At 40.6% G+C, this 23,056-nt stretch overlaps 1 protein-coding gene across 1 annotated transcript; it reads right to left on the bottom strand.

Moving 5' to 3' along the window:
• Positions 1–717: 717 nt before the first annotated feature.
• On the bottom strand, positions 718–22,788 carry LOC146656008 (insulin-degrading enzyme-like). The gene is made up of 25 exons (XM_085428799.1): positions 22,613–22,788; positions 21,643–21,827; positions 19,552–19,759; positions 18,267–18,436; positions 17,310–17,432; positions 16,671–16,783; positions 16,400–16,562; positions 16,007–16,099; positions 15,758–15,849; positions 15,450–15,530; positions 15,208–15,311; positions 12,979–13,081; positions 12,760–12,882; positions 12,290–12,372; positions 10,954–11,098; positions 8,969–9,079; positions 8,760–8,880; positions 7,837–7,928; positions 7,114–7,225; positions 5,430–5,597; positions 4,721–4,993; positions 3,900–3,961; positions 2,463–2,535; positions 2,299–2,366; positions 718–1,630 (listed from the first exon to the last, which is right to left on the bottom strand). The coding sequence occupies exons 2-25, from the start codon at positions 21,800–21,802 to the stop codon at positions 1,535–1,537; spliced, it is 2,937 nt and encodes a 978-aa protein (XP_085284925.1). The 5' UTR covers positions 21,803–21,827; positions 22,613–22,788; the 3' UTR covers positions 718–1,534.
• Between the last annotated feature and the right edge of the window lie 268 nt (positions 22,789–23,056).

The following is a 23,056-nucleotide window of genomic DNA, read 5'->3' as shown; positions in this document are numbered from 1 at the left end:
TTGATAATGGACTTGTTTGAAATTAAAAAAACGAAATAGTTTGGATCTAATTGAGACAGTAAAATGCCGGGACATATTTAAGAAACTTTTGAAAAAGCAGGACTATTCATGAACTCTACCTGAGAGCAGATATGTTAGGGGAATGGGAAAACATAAATTAAGATTTGCGGCTCCACCAGCAGTAGTTTTTACACTGTGAAACTGGTTAGCACCAAGAGAGCAGGTCACGTTAGCACTGCACCAAGCAGGGCCAACAAAGCAATCAGGCTGGAGGCGGTCCTCTCTGGGGTTTAGGCCCACGCTGTTTCCTCTGCACAGCACTGAGTTTATTGCTTAGTGAGAGAAGTGCATATATTTCGGTAAAAGGATCCAGACTGGAGCGTTTTACCAAACTCTCGCCTTCAGACATCAATATGAAATGTTTTCTTGTTTTTAGAGAAAAAGTTCGAGCTGCTTTGTTTGACATCTATGCTTTAAGAGCTAATGCTCACCCAGAATTATGCTGGGGACAGAATGGATCCTCCAGGATTGTGCCTCAAATCAGACCAGGTTACAAACTAATCTGAAAGGTAGCAGCTGCAGAAAGTCTCTCATGCAGAGTGAACGGATCCTGACGACCTCCCCAAAGCTTTGGGAGAGAAACAAAAATGTCTCTACAGCCGTTACTTTTCAGTTTTCAGAAACCGATCACACTGTAAATTGAATAACATACTGATGTAGATGACAGACTAAATGTTTTTATTTTAATTACTAATAAAATTGAATAATAATAAAAGGCAAAACAGCATGGACATACCCCTGAGATGTCTGAGTGACATACTACTGTGAAACGCATTAAAAAAGAAGAAATGTACGGGCATGGTTTAGTGGTTAGCGATTTAAAAACAGCTCCTCATAGGATCCCAATATTTTAGCAGTTTACAGGCAAACACGTTAAAATTCAGAAATTTGACTTAAAAGATTTCATTTTCCCGAGTGCATCTTCTGGGATTTCTCCCCCCCAGGACAGCTGTGGTTCCTCTCAGAGAGTTACAAACACACCAGTCCAAACAAATAAAAGCAAAGACCTTCATGGAGCTACTGTCTTTAACCTCAACAGCTCATCACAATAAACCCACAATCCATCCTCAAAGCAGGATGTCTCTGAATAATCCAAATAAAAAGCCTCCTACTGTGAAGCTTCTGCAGTACACTTGAACTCATTAAAGGGTCCTGGCCCTCAGCTTTTTTCTTTTTTTTTGTCGTTTTACTTCTTTTTCGTCTACAGCAGCCTACACAGTGCTGTGAAGCGTGAGCTTACGTCTCCTATTAGAGACGTTACATGAGGTGATTCTGGTGTTACCTCTATAATTATCACAGCTACGTCAACAACTTTGTGATTCTTTTGTTTCCTCTTTGAGTGGCTCCTCCCTGCTACACGTGCACACACCCGCAGTCAACATGCATCCACGCAAACAAACACACTCATGCAGGTCTTCCTGATGGCAGGAGCCACCCTCCGTGCCTCCCTGCTGTGTCGACCTGCCGGCTTCGCTCACAGTTTGGCTGCCCTGAGGTTGATGTGAGGTTTGACCAGAGGGAACAGAGGCAGACTCCTCTTGAACTCAGTCATGTCCTGAATCACTGTGGGCTGCAAAGAAGAAAAAGATCAGAGGGAGGCTGACAAATGTAAAGACCCCTCTACAAATCAAGTTCAACATAGCTGGACTTTGTATAAGTTAGCTGGCTCAACCTATCACAGCGTAATGGATATGAACGTCTGAGAGTGGGTTGAACGTTCTTATTTAACCCAGGCTTCTTCTGTATGCCTTCACATAACTGGGGCTTTTAACACATCGTTTTCAAAACAAAATGAACCAATTAGGAGCTGCCTACTTTGGTCACATGAACAGATCATAGAAAATTATAAGAGCATAGAATTATGAAAGTCAAATGTAACACACACACACTGCACATGAGCCAAAAAAGCAGGATGGTGTGTGTGACACTGAAGAAATTACACATAAACTCACTTTAAAGGTTTCATTCACAAACATATTTTTAAGGTTTTTGAGTTGAGTGACAGGTTCATTATTTGTTGTTTTGTTTGTATGAGAAACAGGCCTGCCATTCCAGTCAGTTATTGGTTAGACGTATTGGGATATCCTGGTTATTGTCACCGTTTCAGGTCCTTTGGGTTTTCACCTTCACCGTTTCACATTTAAGCTGCGCATTTATAGTAATGTTAAAATCTGACTGAATATCAGCAGCTGGGGAATCTGTCAGGTTAACAAATAAAAATAAAAGTTTGATCCTTACCTGTGGCAGGGAAGGAGCAGGAGCCAGGTTGACATCATTCTGAGCGGGGAACTCTCCCACTACTGGACCTGATGTACACACAGACAGGTCAGACTGTCAGTGAGCGACCTCAGTGGGTGTCTAAATGAAGCCCATGTTATCATCTTGTGTCTACAGATACTCACAGGTGTCCATCTCCCTGGACAGCACGTGCACCGACACTTTGTGTCTCTTTGGGGCTTCGACCGTCAGTCGCTCCTGGATAGACAGACAGACAGGTGAGGATGATACATGGAGGTTGTCAGGGAACATCATCACCAGAAACTATTCCCTCCATTAATGGAATGACTCATCACTTTTGGGAAAGAGCTTTGCTACCACAGAAAAGAAACCCAGCACAGACAGGATGGCTGTGTGTGTTTCCCCACTGAGTGTGTGATCAGTTGTGACAGCCCTGTGGAGATTTAGCGACACAGTCGGGCTTCATCTCCGACTCTGGATGGAGGATTATATTAGACTGAACATTTGGCTCATCTGCAGTCAGACGGCGTCAACTGTGGCAACCAGAAATTAAATAATAAAAAAAGAAAAAGAAAAGACGCAGCTTGTGCGATTGCTGCTGATATGACATTAGAAATGCATTAGGTTTATTCTGCATGGGGGCTGTAATGGTTTCTGCAGGGCTCCGATAATGCCAATTCTTTCTGGGGCCAGGTGTCCTTGGGCTCTTTATCCCCCCGAAACAAGCCGGCTGGCTGTCATTATTGCCGCTGATATGCTGTGAGCGTCCTGTGTCAGTGTCACCTCCACAGCTATGAATAGAAGCAGGAGGCTGGATGAGATGAAAGCTAGGAGGGCAGAATGAATGCAGCGGATCTGTGTATGTGTGGACACACAAACAGAGTAGGTGGTGCTGAGAGCAATTTTTATCCTTATTTTACACCATAATTTTCTTGTTAGATAAGATAACCTCACAAATTCAGATTTGTCTGACATTTATCATTTCAGCGCTGCAACATGCGGGGTCGAGTATATCCAGTTTTACTAGAAACACTGCAAGTTCCTGCCACTTGAGGCATCTCAATCCCCCATACAGTCCCATGTTAAAAAAGCCCGTTGAGAACAGGATGGGTAGGGTGAATTTTTTCATGACACTTTCTTGATCAAGGCTTACAGTGAGTGACAGGTATGCTGATCGAGGAACTGCAGATAGATGCTCCTTGATCTGAAGTGATCCTCATCTGTGTTTGTGCTTTTGAGCTTTTGGTCTGCAGTGAGGTACGGCCCATCCAAGAAGTCGAGGTCTAATATTTTATTAGCATGTTGCAATTTAGAGATCCAAGTCTGCGTGATGCACTCATACAGTGCACAAATGCTTCCAGCTAAACAAGCCTGCTAGAATTAGCCATAACATAGGCTCCTACGAAAGTGGTCACTTATGGCTCCCCCCCCAAAAAAAATGTCAGCAGCCAAATTGCTAAAGTTCAAAATGTTCAAGTCTATCTTTTACATATAGTCTTTGATTATGAGTTTCCATAGTTACCATTGTCTTGTGCTGTTAAACGTCTACGAAACGTATTCCAGTGAAGAGGCATCATGAGACATAAAGCTGTACTACTTACTCTGTAAAACTCCATTATGTTTTCTTTTGTCAGAGTCTTCAGATACGCCACTTCAATGTTGTCTGCAAAACAGCAGGAAAAATTATTTAGTAAATTATTTAGAAACTTTTTAAAGAGTGCAGCCAGCATCCTAAATACTGCAGCACCAAACCAAAAATTCAAGAGTGACCCATCACGGTGAAAGTCAGCTACTTGTGTCAGTTATTACTACAGCACTTGGATGTTTAAAATTGAGTTCAGTCTTTTGCCTGTGCAACATATTGATATCAAACATAATGAAACTCAAATGAGCAACTTTTGGCCCAAATGTTCATGATTACATTTCACTGGAAACATGAAACTAACAGCCACTCTTCTGCGCTTCCATGAAGCAGACCTTGTGTAAGCTCTTATTCATAAATTGTGTTGCATGTTTCTCTGAGCTCTTGGTATTAAGCCTGTTAGCATGTTCTCCCGACACCCCCGTCTCCTCTAACACAGCTAGTGTCACCACTCCCTTGGCAGCACTACAGTGTTGCCGTCACTCGGGGCTTTAGGCAGATTACTAGTGAATCAGGCCCATTACAATCCATTACACTCAGCAGAGTGCTGGATGGGAGAGGTGTGCTGTGGCTGCAGATTATTTCAGGCTTTAATCGATCTCAGGTTGTGCTTGTCGAAGTAACATCCCACTCACCTCGGGGAGTGTCTGAAATATACTGAAATATAAGAACTTGTACTTAAACACTTAGGCAAGCAATCAGGAAAAACCCATTTGGCCTGCAAACTAAACATAATTAAGAGTTATTCAGGAGGTGAAGAGGACTGCTGGGAAGCCTCACCTCTATCAAAATTGTACTGCTGAGAGATGATCTCTCCCCAGTATTTAGCACACTCAGCAGACAGCTTCTTCGGTTTGTCCAGGCGGCGGATGGCCAGGGCTTGGATGTGTTTCTGGAAGGCTTCCTCGCTCATCTCCTCCACAGCTTTCTCCATAGTACACAGGAAGGCTTCCACTCGGCTCTCCAGGTAGTGGGGCGCCTTCTCCGACTGGATGAGGAAGTAGAGACCTTGCACTCCGTTAGCCCGACGTGGCCCACTATGCACGCTGTAGCCTTTTAGGGGATTAAGAGAAAAAGTATGTAAGAGCTTAGGAAATGGAGTCACAGTGCAGAAAAACTACATTTATATTATCATTAATAATAATACGCATGCACACAAAAACACGAATAAGGTACGTACAATAGGTCTACTTTTTTATTGCTTTTTATAACTCTCATTACAGTGATACTTAAGATGTGGTTAAGAGGTGCAACCCATTCATTCTCAAAGTTAATAAACATTCCCACAGCTGACAGCACTTTGCAAATTTCATTGCACTGTAATTCTCAATAAAATGCATAAATATTAAAAGGAATAAAACATCTAATTTAGCAAACTTAATACAGCTGCCACATTTTTTCTGTCTGTATAAACACTCCATCTCTGGAAAATGGTACCCATGTTATATAATGGCAATATTGCCTTATTGTCTGTGTTTTGCAGCCTCACCCAGCTGTTCTTTGGTTCTCAGTGTACTATAGCAGGGCTCAGAGATGATCTGAGCGAACAGCTCCAGCAGCATGTTGTCGTGTGTACTCTGCATGTCTATTTGGTAGTAGATATCGATGCCACAATCATTGTGCACCTCGTTCTTTTGCTGGTAAACATACCAGCCACCTGCAATCATGAAAAACAGAAGCACATCCACAGTGAGAGAGGAAGAAAGAAAAGGGCCGGGTTGCTTCATGTGGCCTTTAACCCCATGTACTCACCTTGTTTTTGTACTTGTGCAGTTATATGTAATATTAAAAAGACTAAAAACAGGAAAGAGAAAGACTAGATGTAAAAATATGAGCACCTGTAATTCTTCTGGCTTTGCTTTTTGGTCTGTGAAGGTTCAACAGGACCTCACTGAGATACGCTGAGAACTAAACTTGGCATGTGAGTGAGCAAAACCATCTGAAGTCATTTAAAGCACAACCCTTTTCATTAACCCAAAATCCACTGACTCATGAACTCTGATAAGCTTAGAAATGAATTTCACCAGCTGTGCTGTACAACTTAATACAATCCATCCCTGCACACTTAATCAGGTCTTTCAGTGCTGCATTAGAAACTTGCACAAGCAATTCCTACAAAAAGCACATGAGCTGTTTCATTGTAGTTTTACAGCTGAACTTCAGTACATTGCTTGAGCCATAGATAAGTACTGTACAGTAAAACCAGCACAGTTCAGATAGAGGACAGGGGACACTTCAATAAGACAGAAACAGCCCGTTGAATGCCAACAGCAATAACTCTAGTTTGTTTAAATCCACTGTGATCAAGTCTGCTCTGAATGCAGGACGAGTGCAGGCTGAGTAATGCAGGTGTCTTTATGCACATGCTGACTGAGCACTCTGGACCTGACACTCCCTGTCAAAAGTTCTACTCAGCAGCGCTAGTGTAACTCACTGAGTTGAGCAGGCAACCCATATGCGCAAGGTTAAGAGTGCCCCCCAGAGGGAATGTGAAAACTCCAAACAGAATGTGTATATTTAGCTGTTTTCTAGTCTTAGTCCATCAGTGTAAAAGTGACAGCTGTCTGAATTTTAAACAATGTGCTATCTTTGCTTATCTGCATTTAAATTACACAGTACCACTACCAGTGATGGATGTCTGACTGGCCACATTTATGATAACTTTCTGTTTGAAGCTTTGTTTGAAGCCTGTATGTCCTCTTGCTCTGCGTCTTAATGGCAGTCTGGAGCCCAGCCTGGAAAGTCCCTCAGAGAGACACAGGATTTCTCCAGGTGGCCTCGCACAGCTCTGCTTTTCGCCTCCACATCATTCAGCTTTCCTAATGTGATCTGAAAGGCAGTGCAGGTTTGCCTGTGTGTGTTCATTGTCTGAGCTGCTGACAGTAAGGTGTGTATGTATTGTAGCCAATGACGTCCATTTCCACTCAGTGACCATTATGTTCCTTTGAGGTAAATGTGGGATGCTGAATTCAATCAGGTCTTTTCTCAACAAACGCATGATGGTGCCACTGATGACGAGGGCGAGAGCGTTGGACAAAAACCCATCTGCACGGTCGCCGTGGAGACAGTCATGACTGGCAGATGAAGATTTAGAGAGCTTAACCTGTGTGTGTGTGTGTGTCTGTGTTCGTGTGTGTTCGTGTGTGTGGTTTGGAGGAGTAGAGAGGACCTACCGTCTGGAACCTGCACCTGTCTGTAGCGAATCAGCTGGCTCGGGAGGAGAGGCTTTGTGTGAGCATGCTCAATGAGCGTGTCCTCCACCATTTGCATCATGCCAAGAGCAGACTAGAGGAGTGACAGATGGAAATGAAATTCAAACATTTCAGTCCACAAACTCTTGAGTAACACCGGCTGAACTCTCAGAAAAACATTTTGTAGAGATCTAAGAATTTAAAAATTTTCTATGTACATTACTTAGAATAACCCAACTGGCTCTGTCCAAACTGGACCCATTTATACAACCAATTTCCAGTGATGGCAGATGTATATAACATTGATTTTTCCATGACCACCCCCGAACCAGTCAGTACTGTAGTTCGATGATGATCATTAGTCGAAGGGATCATTGGTCTATTTTATGAGTCTAATTCTCCCTCCAGCAGACTGTGACACTGTCATTACATGATAATGTTGGAGCTGTATAACAAAAAGTGCAACTGGATCACGGGATCTTATATGAGACAAAAATCCTCTGAGATATGAACAGAGGACCAAATAAATGTTGCGAAGGCATAAAAAGTGTAGTTTGTCCCACAGAGACAAATTCTTACACATCACTAAAGCAGGCATGAAAGGAAAGCTGCATTATTACAAACGTAGACGCCACAGATTTAGGAAACTTTTAACTTTAAACTGGTAGTAAAATAATAAAGTAGTGACTCCAAACACCAACTAACCTCCTTGGTGATGTTGCCATGAAGAAGGACTTTGATATGTAACCGCGACAACAGCTGAGGTATGAAGATGTTAAGGCGTGGGAGAGTTACATCTGCAATACAGATCACAGGCAAAAGCAATCAATCAAAGAGTAATTTTCCAAAGCTGGTAACAGACTGATTCAAAGAATAACTGCTGAGTGTGGTGACAGTTGGACAGTCTTCCTGCCACTAAGAAATCAGCACATCACATTTCATGGTGGTAAAAATCATACTTAAAGATTCAGTTACATGTGCATAAAAGTTTAAGCAACTGGTGGATGGGCTAAATCAGCACACAAACACTGATTATTTGCCTGTAGCAGCACCAACACAGCAGGAAGCAGGAGACTCGCAGCGTCTCAGAGATTCCAGACAGAGGAGGACGGCGGGCTAAAGGGACTGATAACAAAAACGAGCTGTGCTAATTGGAGGCCCAGGTGACTGAGCTCCAGGTCCCTACCCAGCAGGGTAATTGAGTCTCGTGTGAATCTGAGGATACTCTGTGTAAGCTCTGTGGTTAAAAATATAACAAGCTGCCCTGCAGGCTTCAGACTGGCACTGTGCACGGGAAAGACTGCAGCTAGGGAAGCAACTGCTAGAGGACAGCTTCAGCATTTAAAGGAGAAAAACTGAAAAGAAAAGACCCAAGGTGAGAGGAGAGGCCTCTACTGTGTGCAGAAACCTGAAAACTTCAGTGATAGTTTTACATTTTTCACTGCAGCTATTATGTTAACCTCATGCAATTAATTCAAGCCTCACTTTTCATTTCCTCAGCTCTGGCCTGAAGTAAAGCTTAGCTATGTGTTTATTCTGTGTTTTAATTAACTCTGTTTGGTCCACAGATGAAAAAGCAGCCAGTAAGCATTCCTGCTGAGACAGAAGAGAAACATTAAGAGTCTCACCATCTAGAGCCTCTCTGAGCTCATCTTTGGTCCAAACAACCTCGGTCATTAGAAGATGGAGGTAGTACATAGCATGATAGTTAGGCCTCTCAGCTCTGAAGTTATTCAAAGACCTCATGTACTGCAGAAAGAAAGAAGGCAGAATCAGATCACCATTAAAACTGAGACTGGAAGCTAAACTATTACTGAGTCAGTGAGTCTGAACTTACAGCTTCCTTGATGATGTCAAAGCGCTTCTCGTCTATCTCAAAAGTGGCCATCTTCTCGATGATCTTCTTCAGCAGGATGTGCTGTTTGTCACTGTAGCCTTTAACAGACAGCTGCAGCACACAGTGACAGGAGACAGGCGGCACATCATCACAAACAAAAGGATACATTAAGCTTATTAGCATAACAGTTAACATTTGTTGTTATGAAGGTTTTGCATTCATTTGCTACCATGAATACATGAATGTGTTCTCCATTTAATTCAATCGTGGGCTGGCCAAACTATTGTGAAGAAAATCTTTCCAGATTAGACCGACTCCTCACGGTGAAGAATAATCTGAATCTCTAGAGACTCAAAAACAAAAAGAATGTCAATGTTCTGCCTGAGTTCACTGCACGTGCTTGGGCATAAATGAATTTTCCTGCATCACGCACACCTAATGGCCCTTCAGGATTCAGCATAACCTCCCAGGGCTTCGCTGTCACAGCTCACCTCACCTTGTGGCCAAGCCCCTGCAGTGACACCTGTTAAAAGTAATCTCTCCAAACATCGTTAACCTTGACAAACGGCCAGCATCCACACTAACACTGCTGACTCAGATCAATTACTTGCAGCCCATCACACAGCTATACAGCCCTCTGTAAGGACACACCACAGTCATGAATTCACAGGTGAGAAGGGAGCTAATGAATGCAGGGTAGTTGGTCATTATGACAGCTGAAGAGTTGTTAGAAGTCAGCAGGTTTTAAAGAACAGTGGACAGACAACACCACAACAAACCAGCAAATATCACTTGAAAAAACAACAACAAACAAACAAACAAACAAACAAACAGGGTATCTGCATCAACTGACCTTATCCCTTATATCCTGTGGCACAGATGCCTTCTCATTCACTGTCTGGTATTACATTTACAATAAAAGTGCCAAAAAATAAGAAATAAAAATAGATGGCTACTTTTGCCTGCTCTGTTATTCACAAGGGGCCTCCCTCTGGGTACCTCCGTTTCATTTAGGGAACTTTTGCTTGTTAGGCAAACGTGTAGATAACCGTAATAATGGCAGCAAAAGACACTAAACAGAATTACATAGGCAGAGTTTTGCGTACTATTAAAGTCTGCACTAAACTTGACATTTTATTATCAGTATACTTTTTTAAAATAAAGATGTTGGCACGCCATAGAAATGTTAAAAAATGAAAAGAAAGAAGTCAAAGATTTATCCTTAGATGATAATATGAAGATAATATGCCAGTACGGGGCTTTACAGCAGCGGCCCCCAACCTTTTTTGCACCACGGATCGGTTTAATGTCAGACAATATTTTCACGGACCGGCCTTTAAGGTATCGCAGATAAATACAACAAAATAAAATGATACGGCCAAGACAAAAACTGTGGTACTTTTGTAAATATAATAATAAACGAGAATTCACTGTGTAATTGTGTAACTTTATTAGCAGCGTCCTCCTGAAATGCCCCAACAACAATTAGAGTAACATCCTCCTCTCTGCCCCTTAATGCTCTCTGGTTGCTATGGTAACGCATAAATATAAGACACACAACTACAACACGGGAAAAGACCCAGGGAAACCGAGTTAACAATAAAATCCCAGAAAACCATAAATTTCACAGCGGAGCCTCAACTCTTGCGGCCCGGTACCAAACGACTCACTGACCGATACCGGTCCGTGGCCCAGGGGTTGGGGACCGCTGGGTTAAAAGGTTTTCTGAAGTGATATAAAACACACGCAGGTTCAAAATCTCTACAGAACAGTCTCTAATGATCAAGTATGGCAAACAATAAAAGACGTTCAATATACGACAGTTTCCTGTTATTGTAACTTGCAGTCTGGCCACAGACGCGGTCAGATTGGAAGGTTAAGTCGCCCATCAACCCAGGCCTGCCTGAGCCATTGTAGCCCCGTCTGAGGATAATAAAGGGAAGAGAGCATGAGGTCGGAGACGGGAAGGGGTTATGAATACTTACATGCATTCCATAGGCGGTATTTTGGAGTTCATAGTTCAAGCCAGCTAGCTCAGCTGCATATGCATACTCGTTGAGGGAGTCCTTGAGGAGCTCCAGGTATAAATATGCCATGTTACAATGCAATGGGTCCACGTACGCAAACGGGCTGTAGAGAAAATGCCACACAAAGCATACAAATAAAGCTGCATGAGCTGATGCAAACTGCAACTACTGTATAGCATGTTTCACAATTTATGAACATATAATTAATTGTAGCTATCAGGAGTGTAACAGTGGAATTACTTATAGACTAATACTGTCTAATTTCAGCAGGGATTGGCTGTAAAATGTTGGAAAATATGGCTAAAAGCTGATCTAAGCTAATCCAACCTATCCTCTGAGGTGGCAAAAGTACAACAGTACAACTCTATTTGCTGTTGCCTAAATTTTAGATAGGGGGCTTTGCCTCTACACCAAACAGATAAATGAGTATAGCCAAGGGCTAAAGTGGGATTCAGCTCTTGGGGTAACCCTAAAATTGGCTGTAGTGGGGCAGTGTGGGGAAAAGAAATGCTTGCACCAAATATAAGCGGATATCAAACAAGCAATCATGCCAGATTTCCCACCACTAGGTTTCAAATGTCTAATTAGCATTATCACCTTGAATTACTTTGATGTCTGCTACCCCTGATGTAAACTAACATTCACTATTAACACCACAGCCACTCTGGACCAGTCCAACACAGTGCATTACTGTAATCGTCACCACAGCACCGCAAACTGACCAGTGTAGCCTGCACCTAGTTGTTGAGTACTTTCATCAAACCAGTAACCAGTATGTTTTGCGACATATTTCACAATACGAAAAAAATATAACTTCAACACTTCATGTATAGATTAAACATCTGTAAAACAAAACAAAACGAAATCTCTCTTCTTCCTCGCTTTCTTCTTTACTTCCTATGCCTTTCTCCACATCTAAAGTTATCTATCAGTATTTTCTCTCTCTGGGAAATAGAACAGCTGTACATGCACAATTATTAGAGGCTTTTTGCATATTTCATCTCTTCATGTGTAACAAGCACTGGCACTGGTTATTATTCCATTTAGGTTTGAATTGGATTCATATCAGCTACAGGGGTTGCTGACTTACAAACCCGATAACACTCATGCATAATTCGATATTTATTTTTGCACTTTGTTATCTGATTACTTTAAAACTTATTATGCACTGTTGTAGCAGCAGTACATTTACTATTTCTCATTATTGAGTTAATCTTAAGAGTCACAATTTACTTGGTAAGAATTTGTGTCCACACTCCAGCTGCAGAACAAATCCTCTATATTTACTACTCACCTGAAGAACTCAAAGTTCAGGCAAGCCTTGGGGAGGAAGAATTTGTCATCCTGCTTGAACCACACCTTGCTCATAGCAGTGTCCTGGAAGAAATGAAAACCAAACTTTATTTCATATTCATGGGAAGTCTTAACAAAGTAAGCATTGAAATGCAAGCAGAAGGTAAACTGTACAAGCAGACGACGCTCATTTAATCACAGAAATCTAACAGTGTTACTTTGATAAGCCATACTAACTTTTATTCAGTTGTTCCAACAGAGATGGGAAATGTAAGCTTTTATTAGCTGCTTAGTTCCTCTGATCCTGACACAACAACAACTAATGCTTGATGTCTAAATCACAATACCACATTTCCATATGAAAGCATAAGAGACTTAAGAAGAAGCAGGTAAGCAGGGACCGTCCAACGCAGTCAGACAATGAAAAGTGACAACACTTTGATGATGGAGCTGTGCAGAGAAAACACTTGCCTTGATTAAAGTGGGAACTGACGGAGAGTCTTTCTCAAGAGGGTAGATCTCGAAGTTGGTAGGGATGAACTCATTTTTCATTGGCAATTTGAATTTGCCGTTGAGGTCTGCATTTGCCCATTTCTACAACAGAAAAAGATAAACAATCAGAGCCTTATATAACTGATGTAGTGGTTATACGCTGATTACACAGCAGAAAAACTGGACACAATCATTCACCTTGATGGTCTCCTCAGAGATGGCCTCCTGTTTGTACTGCGTGCCGTACCACTCTTCTGTTATGTCTGTTTGTCCTTCAAATGATTTTGACACAACTATAACTCTGGAAAAGTAAGAAGTAGAGCAGGGCGATATGGCCAAAAATATTTATCACGATATATATTTGAAAATTTGCGATAACGATATAACCGACGATATAATTGATGCAAGACAAAATACAACTCCACAACATTACTAGTGCAAAAAGACAACCTTCCATTTATTTTCACTTAAACAAGAAGCTGGTTTTTATGTACATTAAAGCTATATAAAAATTTAACAGTGCGAATACAAATTCCTTGCTGAAAGTTTAACCAAAAGGCATTTCCAGTAGAAATGGGCTGACATATCCTGAGCATAACCATGTATAATATCCACTGAAGTTAAAAAGAGGTGCTTTGCAACATTAAACTGCAGTGTGCAGTACGTATTTTTCGGACCATAAGGTGCACGGGATTATAAGGCACATTAAGCGAAACAAGGCAGTCAGATAAATCAAACTTTATTAAACTCATTCTTCTTGCTTCCTCCACTTCTGTATCATTGATTCATTAATGTTGAATTCTCTGGCAGCTGCTCTATTCCCATGTTGTTGCAGTATATTAATGACTAACCTCGTATTGTGGATGGATTATCTCAGTTGTTCTCCTGACTGAAGTTTGGTCCGTTTACAGCATCCTGCCATGCGATTGCATTTGTCTCTAACTATCAGGCACGTTAACTTTTATAAGTGGAAAAGTGTTAGTGTTCGTCCTCCAGCTTCACTGTTTATGTCATGCTAACATAGCTGTGTTGCTAGCGATCACGTAGCACATCATTATATAGCAGCTAGCCCAACTTCAGTAACCCTACAAACGTCACTGCTGTTTAGTTTCCCGTCTTCATTTATGTTGGAAGTGATAGCAGAGCTGTACGTTTGAATTTATTCAGAAATCTCTCAGTCAGAACGTGCTATATCATGCTTGGGTAACTAGCGAAACTAGCGAGCTAACTTCCGCTAGCTTCCTGCTAACTTCTAACTCCGTTAAATGTAATAAATTTTGTTTTCATGGATGCCTGGAAGTTAAACTTCATAGTTACACCTGGTAAAGCAGCAATGCTGATCGTTTTATTAAAGATGACAGAATTTAGACAGTTTTTAACTCTCAGTGATGCTGCAGTGTTCGTTTGACCTGAAAGTTTACGGAGTTTAGGACCCAGATTACTCCCAGATTTAAGAGCATCTTAGTCCGACAAATACGACAATAACGACGGCCGCTTGCATGTTCTGCAAAAAAATGTGCTTTGTCGTGTATCTGACGGACAAACGCCAAACCAGTTCCACATCACTGAAGTTGCACCATTTTTACAAACCAATTCTGGTTCATTTGTTTCACTCAACAATCGGCCATGTGCGTATGAAAACAAAGGCACTGCGCATGCGCGTTTTACTCCCATTCTATCGCGATATTTCATTTTCCTATCGTTGCCTAACATTATACCGGTATTACCGTGAACGGTATAATATGGCCCAGCCCTAGTAAGAAGACAACAGGTCACATTATAGATCTATACAAAAAGCCCTCTGTGCTACTTAGTGCCTGTTAGCTGCACAAGATGTGAGTGCTTTTCCATTTCGATCATGTTTCAGGTGGTGCACAGCCATTGACACATCGTTTGGCTGGAGCTGTCAGAGTGCAGGTTTTTCCTAAGTTTGAACATTTATCCCATCAGTATGTTTTAGTTAAACAAAGTTCAAGGACTCAGTGTAAAAGGAAATGGTGTTTCTCTGTAAGTTCTCTTGCAGCTGGAATGAGATGGATAAATAAAGAAGCATTCGTTCATGAATTTAAAGCAGTTTTGGCAAAAGCCCAGAATTAAATGGCTACTTCAGTAAAGGAAGAGACTGGCATGCAAACTGTCAGGGTCAACCAATGACTGCATGCTGTCGTCTCCTTAATACACATTAAGAAATGGACCGGTTACAAGTCTGGACTTTGCTTGGCACAGCAGCTGCAACCCAGTAAATGAATTAAAGCTACACCAGGCCCACTTTTATTTCAGTCCAGTTATCCAAGTGGGACTGCAGCTGTAAAGTTTAGCTTAAAGTTTATCACACTATGTGCCCACATCTTCCTCTGAGAGGTACTTCATACTTGGTAACAGAAAAAGCAAGGTGAGCCTGACTACACATCACCAAGTCACACTGACCTGACGTGTTCTGGTCTCAGCTTATCCAGCACCATCTCGATTAGATCTGGCTTGAAGTCTTCCAAGAAGTACTCTGCTGATAGAACTTCTTCAAGAGGGTAGTGCTGCAACACCCAAAGAAACTTGTTAGCACTGTACTGCTTGAAAACACAAATCTTCAATTCTGAAATTTTTCTAAAGACCTCCATAAATCGAATCTTCAGTTTCAACTGGACACCTGATAAATTGGCTGTTGGACCTACCTGTAGTAAACCTGCTATTTTGGAAGTGTAGTCACGAGGGCGCTCCTTGTCTTTAAACCTGAAAGCAACTTTTTTTAAATCCTGCAGAGAGAGGCAGAACGGTTGATGGTATAACAGCTGAAGTAACAAAACATACAATTGTTACATTCAGTTTGAACTATGTACCCTTAATAGAACTCAATCAATAATCCATCTATATTCTATTCTAATTTTTATGACTTTTTAAACTAGTTTTTACAGTGAGGAATAGAAAATAAGTTTATACTGCCCTCCAGAAACAGTATTACTGAACTGACAACATAAATCACCTTGTACTCGTTAAACACCCACTCTTGAGGCCCTTCAGAACGGAGTTTCTGGATGTACTGGAACATGTGGAAGATTATGTCCTCAATGTTCACTGCAATGACACACAGATCATGCCCCAAGATTTAATATTCACGTATTTCTTGTTGCTTTATTTCTTTTACTTGTGCATAGTGAGGAATGATCATAATCACATGCAAAACACACAAACTAGATACAATACATGTAAAGTAGTGGGATGCATGACTTACAGAGGCCCTCCTCAGTCAAGTCCATCTTGATGTTGAAGAACATGAATCCTCTGGCTCCCTCTTTGTGTCCTCCAAGGATTGTGTCCACCCAGCCTTAGAAAGTAATTACCGTTACAATTTAGTAATGTGTTTCTTTTATTTTTATGATGACAGAAACCATTACTGTGAATGTTTCTGTACTAAAAGAAAATTAACTTCTATCCCAATCACTAAATTAGAGGCACACCGCTCTGCTGGGTAATGTTGTGTTACATTTTATGGTCGCAAAACACATAATTAAGTAACCTCTGAGGCAATAAACAACACTGAGTCAATTATATATTTTAGGATATGGTTTTACTATGTGTATCTCTTTCTCCTTATAATATTTGTCACCAGCTTGCAGTCTGCTACCTTTAGATTTTAGCTCAGAAAACAAACTTCCAGGTCCTTCATGACCAATCAGATGTCCCAGATAACGTCCTGGCTTCGATTTGTAGTACTTCTGTAGATCTGGGATGGGGAAAGTCACATAAAGTTTCCTAATGTCTTTGACAGGAACCACTTTGTAGAATTTCTGTAATAAACAGAAGCGTGTGTGATTCCCACAGTAACATGATAAAAAACGTTGACAGTCATTTTGCAATGCAAAAAAATGTAAAGGAGTGATAGGTAAGCAGCTCACTTTAAGGTGTTCTTCTTGTAAAGGGTGTTCAGGGAATTCTGGAATAGGCACATTCTTGTTTTCCACTTCTCCAAATAACTTAACCACCATGGCCGTCAACTCATCCAACGACTCTGTCAGCAAAGGGTTAAAAAAAGCAGTAAGGATGTGCTGTTCAAAGAAAAGCTTTAAGGATGTCAGTACTCATCATAATTACCCACAGTGCCCTGGTCCTTGGCTGGTAAGCAAGCTAGTAAATATATAAAACATGTTGTGATGCTACTAAGAATCTGTAAAATCTTATTTAAAATAAAATTAAAACTTAAAATGTATTATTTTTATTTATTATATTGTCCAAAAGCAATTTTGAGTCATATTTACTATTCGTTTAAAGTGTTTTAAGAATTTTTAAAAGAGTTGTTTCTGGCAGTAAATTACATTACGCCATTTCTTAGTAGGTTTTAATACTAATCACCGTTACTCTACCGAGTGGAGGCAACAACATTTTTAACTCATTTACCATTTATCAATTCATTGGTTAGTATGGTAGGCATTAAGAAGCCAGGACCTCACCCATAACAACATCCTCTTTAATAGTATCCAGTTACTCGCTGCATAGGTTGGGTGTAACCATCACCCATGTGAACAATGACATCTTACCTCTTCCTAACACACACAGTCCCATGAGGTTGGATGAGTAATACGTGGAGTGGAACTTCAGGAGCTCCTGACGGATATCAATCCCCTCTTTAAATGGTCTTGTCTCTAGTGTCATTTTATTACCTATAAGAAAAAGTTATCCCTTTTATTAAGCACACACATTTTCCAATTGTACAGTTAACTAATGATCATTTTCTGTTGTTATAGTTTTTCAAAGAGTCTAAATGAAATTGCCAGCAAACAAATATTTGTGTTAAATTCTTCAAAGTTGTAGTAAAAATTGCTTATTAACTACAAGCTAAAGCGTATGTAAATAAACTTGATTACAGTCTACATGTAGCACTGTATTTGTTAACACAGACACCATCAAAGCAGCAGTCAGAAGAAGCTTATGTTAGTCTGCTGAGTGCACTGCTTTCAGGTCTGTTTGATCCTCTCCTGTTCTTAATGGGAATACAGACGGTATAATTCAAGACTGCCATCAGGTGGCTATTTTGAGCTCACAGCTGCTCTGAGTATACGTCACTTTAATCTGGGATGACTTTAACAGAATAAACTCTTTTCTCAAAAAAACTTGACTAATGGCATGTTCATGTTTTTAAAACCAAAGCCATTAAGAAGTCTTTCTGGGCTAAAACAGCTGTCTCATAATAAGTAGGCTGCATGAATGTAAACCTCATTTAATCAAATATTAGCCTGCTCCAGTAATTTCTCTGACCCCTTAACATTAACATATGTGACTGGATTCTGCTCTAGATTAGTAGTCTAATACAAAATCTAAAACACATCATATCGACCCTATGAAGGGAATCCTTGCTTAAATATTCTGTGCAGGGCGGTTTTGCTCTCCAGTCAAAATATTCTGCTATAACAACTGAAATGTGATGCACTAAGCAGTCAGAATGAATGATGTAAAGACATAGTTTCAAAGTGAAGTCTGGCAAGAACAGTTTCTACCTGTTCCAAATTTACTGAAAGGGTGTTTTGGGTTGCCAGTGGCCTTTTCCAACTGAAACAGCCTCCAGGTATCATTCTTCAGGTTCTTCTCGTACTCAGAGTCCACAGCGTTCACCTCGCGGTCCTTGCAGCTCTCGTCAAACAATGGGCACAGAAAGAACTGGGCAAACCTACAAAGGTCAGAAGTTGCTGTTATCAAGGAGTACATTTCAGCATGTAGAAAAACCACAGGGTGTGATAATAGTTATGACCTAGCCGGTGGCTCAGTATTGTAAAATGCATAATCTTGTTTATTTTAAATAAAGATTATACACTACAAACATAGAGGGAGAAATTCAAATAAAAAGCAGTCTGCCATGATTACAAAAAATTAGGCACACAGATATTATGAAAAGAGATAAGAGAATAAGGCTAACTAATCGACACATATGATCCTTTCATTTTCCAGAAAGGAATCATCATCAATAATTCAGATCACTCCTCACAGTTCTTTCCTACCACTGAAGCCCAGGTGGCCTTCACGATTCAGTGGTGGAAGGGAACAATTAGCCTATGCGACAGAAACAGATGCTTGCTAGAACCATCATTCATTTCTAATTAGGTAAGCCTACACTGTAGGTTAATTTCCGACCACCAGAACGTCCTTTCCAAACCTTGAGTCCCAAGGGCTACACTTTATACTGATAACTAGATATTTAGACACCTCCCATAATTTGAAAAACACAGGTAACTATCAGTGCTATCCCTCAGCCTTTAAGTAGACACACCTGTGGTATCACTTTACAAATCCTGTGTTGCCTTATTCTCAAGTTATCACATTCAGATGATTTTCAGAAAAATTATTTTGTCACTGAGATTCAAACTCATCTGAGATTTTTAGTAGATGCAGCTATGGTACCAATTTGAAAATCCTAAGTGACTTTCTTCTTGAGTTATCGCATTCACAAGATTTTTTAGAAAACTTGACCTTGACATTGAGGCTGAGGTAACTCAGATTCAAATTACTCTGAGATTTTTAGTAGATTCATCTGAGATTGATACCTACAGTATCAATTTAAAACACCTACATCGCCTCGTTCTCAAGTTATCACATTCACAAATGTAGATGTCCACGGCACTCACCCCCCTGTCCGGCATTGCAACAACATAATACCCCATCAGCTTTTTACAGCTAAGGGGTGAAAAGGCAACCTAAACACAAACAACCCTGAGCTTTTAATAGTGCATTCTCTATCACTTTGAAGTTTCTGCCAAAATTAATACTATCAAATGAACATCAAAGTACCTATCTAATGCTCCTTTCAAGTGCTCATGGGAAACATCAAAGTAATAGTTGGTATGTTCTCTGCTGGTGAAGGCATTGGAGCTGCCTGCGTGCTCACTGAGGAACTGGCTGTACTCGTTCTCCTTGGGGTACTTCTCTGTTCCCAGGAACAGCATGTGTTCACAAAAGTGTGCCAGCCCTGAGATGTTTGGTGGGTCAGACAGAGAACCTGCAAATTAAGAGAAATTCCCAGAGAAATGTAGTTAATGGTGCTGCTTCTCTTTGATCAGAGAAATTTGTTCAATGCAACAGTTGTGACTTTTAAAGTTTGCCAGGTGAGAAAAACAGATCTGTAACGGCACCAGAACAGGAGGATTTATAAGCAATGAGATGCACGCTGGTAAGCTGTTCATCATTTTCAATTAAACACAGAAACTATTTCACACGAATTCACATTCTTCACGCACTCAAAGTATCTGTCTAATGCACTAGAACTACCAAGGAGGTTATTTTTGACCCCTAATCCCATCCCGCCATCTAATATTGATGAATTTTCCTAAATCTGGTTTATTCATTAGACAGTGAATTTTGCAGCACGAGGAATAAAAAAAAAAATTTAAAAAATAAACAAAACAAGACTTGTACCACAGAACTGCTGAGGGAGTCATTTCAATCCCATAGAAATCAATGTAAAACATTTCTAGCATAGCTGGTTGCTTCGCAGCATGTATTGTTTACAAACATTTTGATATGAAGACTGCTATAACACGACCAAGCGCTAGCTAGATGTGATCAACTGATAAATATATAGGAGACTGTGGTTTGATAAAAGAATAAGTACTGCAGAGCTGAATGGCTCAGAGATGGTATGTTGAGCCACAGCAGATCAGAGATGATCAGACAGTTTTATTGCAAAATGAGATCAATGGCTTAGTGAGCTATGTCAGGCAGTTTTCTGCATTCACCAAACTTGCTCTCTTTTCACCACAATAACTTATGCTGAACATAATCTGGTCAGTGGCAGGTTATGTTCCAAATTTCTTTTTTGCAGGCATACGGATCATTTTGTGCAAAAGAAGAGTCATAAAACCTGAAGCCCGAAGCACAAAGCCCTGCTCAACAGAGAAAGATGATAATCAGTCAAGAAACCAGTTATCTTGAACTGGAGTTTTAGGGAAGTTAAACCTGGAGTTAAACCAGCTAAGCCAAAGAAAGCCTGACTGTGTTGAGCTTTGCCCTCGGGGCAGACTATGAGACCAGACGAGTGAATTGGACAGGTTTCTGGCTGTGCTGAGCGGCTGAACTGAAGAGTGTAGTGTCCTATTTCAAGCAAATAACGAATGAAAACTGGAGGAGAACAAGTGATTCAGACAGTCTCAGATCTGAGGAGAGGCCCTGCAGACTGAGGCAGAGCTGTGAGGCTGAAGGTTTGGTGAAATGGAGGAGATGATGATGTATTCAATTCAATTCAATTTTATTTATATAGCGCCAAATCACAACAAAAGTCGCCTCAATTATAAACTTCTTAAAATGTGTTTCTTATTTGCTTTAGCAAAGTGTGAGGGCAGTTTTAAAATGTAGCCAATGACTGATTCAATCTGCTTCACAGTGCTTTTTATACCTTCTTTACTTTAGGCAAATACCACAGGTATTCACTGGTAACTTTTCCATAATGCTCCTCATCTGTTATTATTAAAGTTACTGCATTACATGTGGTGTTGTTTGTACCTGCTGTTTACTAGTATCTGAAACTAGAACTGAACTATGTTACATTTACACACTGTAATGAAATAAGGTTTCCAAACTGGTAGGGACTCACTGTTTGAGAAGTGCAGTTTGCAGATTTAAGTATGAGCATATAATAATATACTTGCTATTATAAACAGAAATACCAGATAATACAAAAAATACCCATCCAAAGCTTAAAGGAAGTTTGGCAACTGAGCATCTCTATGAATGGAATTATCCTGTTCGGCAAAGCACAGTTAGAGTATGATGGGGAAAATTTCTTCCTTTTCCATTTGTTTTCCAGATGTTCTTTGTGTAGAAAGCAACATAAAAAAAGGAAGTCATGATCACCTGGCAGGACAACAGCAATGAATGCCTAATTACCTATATGGACATCCAAAGCAGCTGAAGATTTGTCTGTGGTCGGGTCACTGATGAGCATTGCCTTCAGGCCATTGGTAAACTCCAGGCCCCTGTACTCCCGCTTGTCCTCAGGTGAGCGAATGACATCACTAACCACCCTCCTCACAACCTGGCCGGTCATTCTGAGTGACAAGGATGACACCAGCCTGCAAGCAAAGAAAACCAACTCTTGGAGTTTATTATATTCTGATTTAACGTGACATAATGGCCAAAGGGGATTTTAGTACTAAACATGCCTCGAAATGCTGGCATACTACACTGTGGAAGCACATTATCAGCCGACTCTTTCCTATTATTTTTTCAAGTAGTAGTCCTCGCGGACTTCCGTGTGCCTCTCAGTTTATTGAATAGAAATTATTTACTTTGCCGTCCAGCTAACCGCAATAATATGATCAAGGTCTAACACCTGTAGTGCTTTATAAAACGTGAACTGAAGCACAGTCTTTCTATACAGCCTACAAAGTAATTTAAAAAGCAGTTATTATATTATCATGGCTCCCCGGGTGTAGATGCTACTTAAAAAAAAATCTAAGTACAGTAATTGAAACAGCAAAAACAGGTAAAGGCAGTCAAGACGAGGGGAAAGAATCCCGTAGGAAGATGAAGACAACTGTCCGGCTGAACAAGAAAAACAACACACCTGCCAGCGATTAGCTACAGTAACTGACTAGGGGACATTAATTAATTCAACAAAGAAACTTTATTTTATCGTATTAAAGACAAAAGCTTCAGAAAGGTTCGCAATGTTGAAAAGTGTAATTGTTAATGTGAGCTTCTAGCCTCCACATAAGGTAGGCACGGCTAACAGTATCGCTTTAGCGAGGTTAGCTGGCTAACGGCACGAGCTGCTAGGATTAGTTTGGTGTAAAAAAAAAAAACCAACCCGCTTATTTTTAAATAAAAGTAACAATTATTATCTGATAGGGCTTACCTAACAGTTCGGTTAAAACAGAAGAGGTAGCCTGCTGACTCTTGTTGACTGGCGCTTTTGGTAAATGCACCTATACACACTTTGAAGCCTGAGACAGTATGAAAACAGTTTTGAACTGTTTGGATTTATGCATATAGAAAACGAAACCTTAATGTCTGTAGCGTCATGGTTTAACAGACGCAAGCAATCGATAGCAGAAGAGCGAGCGCCTCACTAGGGCAGGATGTCACATTTCTGTAAATGTGTCTTCAGTAAATTCTGACACTTACATCCTGGTATAGTTGAAGGTGAAACAGACGGGAAGCATCAGATCCTACAGAGTAGTAGTTCATAATATTGCGCACTGTCAGTGAATCTGACATCGATTACACTGCCGGGGTGAGGAGTTCAGCGTTTTGTATGGGTGAAAATGAAAAGTTGCGGAAAAATAACGGGAAAACAAAC

This window comes from Rhamphochromis longiceps, linkage group LG13 (assembly GCF_057381845.1).
Source record: "Rhamphochromis longiceps isolate RC_006_pf linkage group LG13, R_longiceps_female_GT1.1, whole genome shotgun sequence".
In the NCBI taxonomy this organism is placed as follows: domain Eukaryota; kingdom Metazoa; phylum Chordata; class Actinopteri; order Cichliformes; family Cichlidae; genus Rhamphochromis; species Rhamphochromis longiceps.
The sequence above is the reverse complement of the archived record's forward strand: the minus strand, read 5'-3'. Positions and strand labels throughout refer to the sequence as shown.

Excerpts from the sequence above, each read along its gene's own strand:
- LOC146656008 (XM_085428799.1), bottom strand. The coding sequence starts at position 21,802 with ATGACCGGCCAGGTTGTGAGGAGGGTGGTTAGTGATGTCATTCGCTCA. Across the intron at positions 9,080-10,953 it reads ATACCGCCTATGGAATGCAT|CTGTCTGTTAAAGGCTACAG; the intron begins GTAAGTATTCAT and ends TGTGTGCTGCAG. Across the intron at positions 7,226-7,836 it reads ATGGCAACATCACCAAGGAG|TCTGCTCTTGGCATGATGCA; the intron begins GTTAGTTGGTGT and ends TCACTCCTCTAG.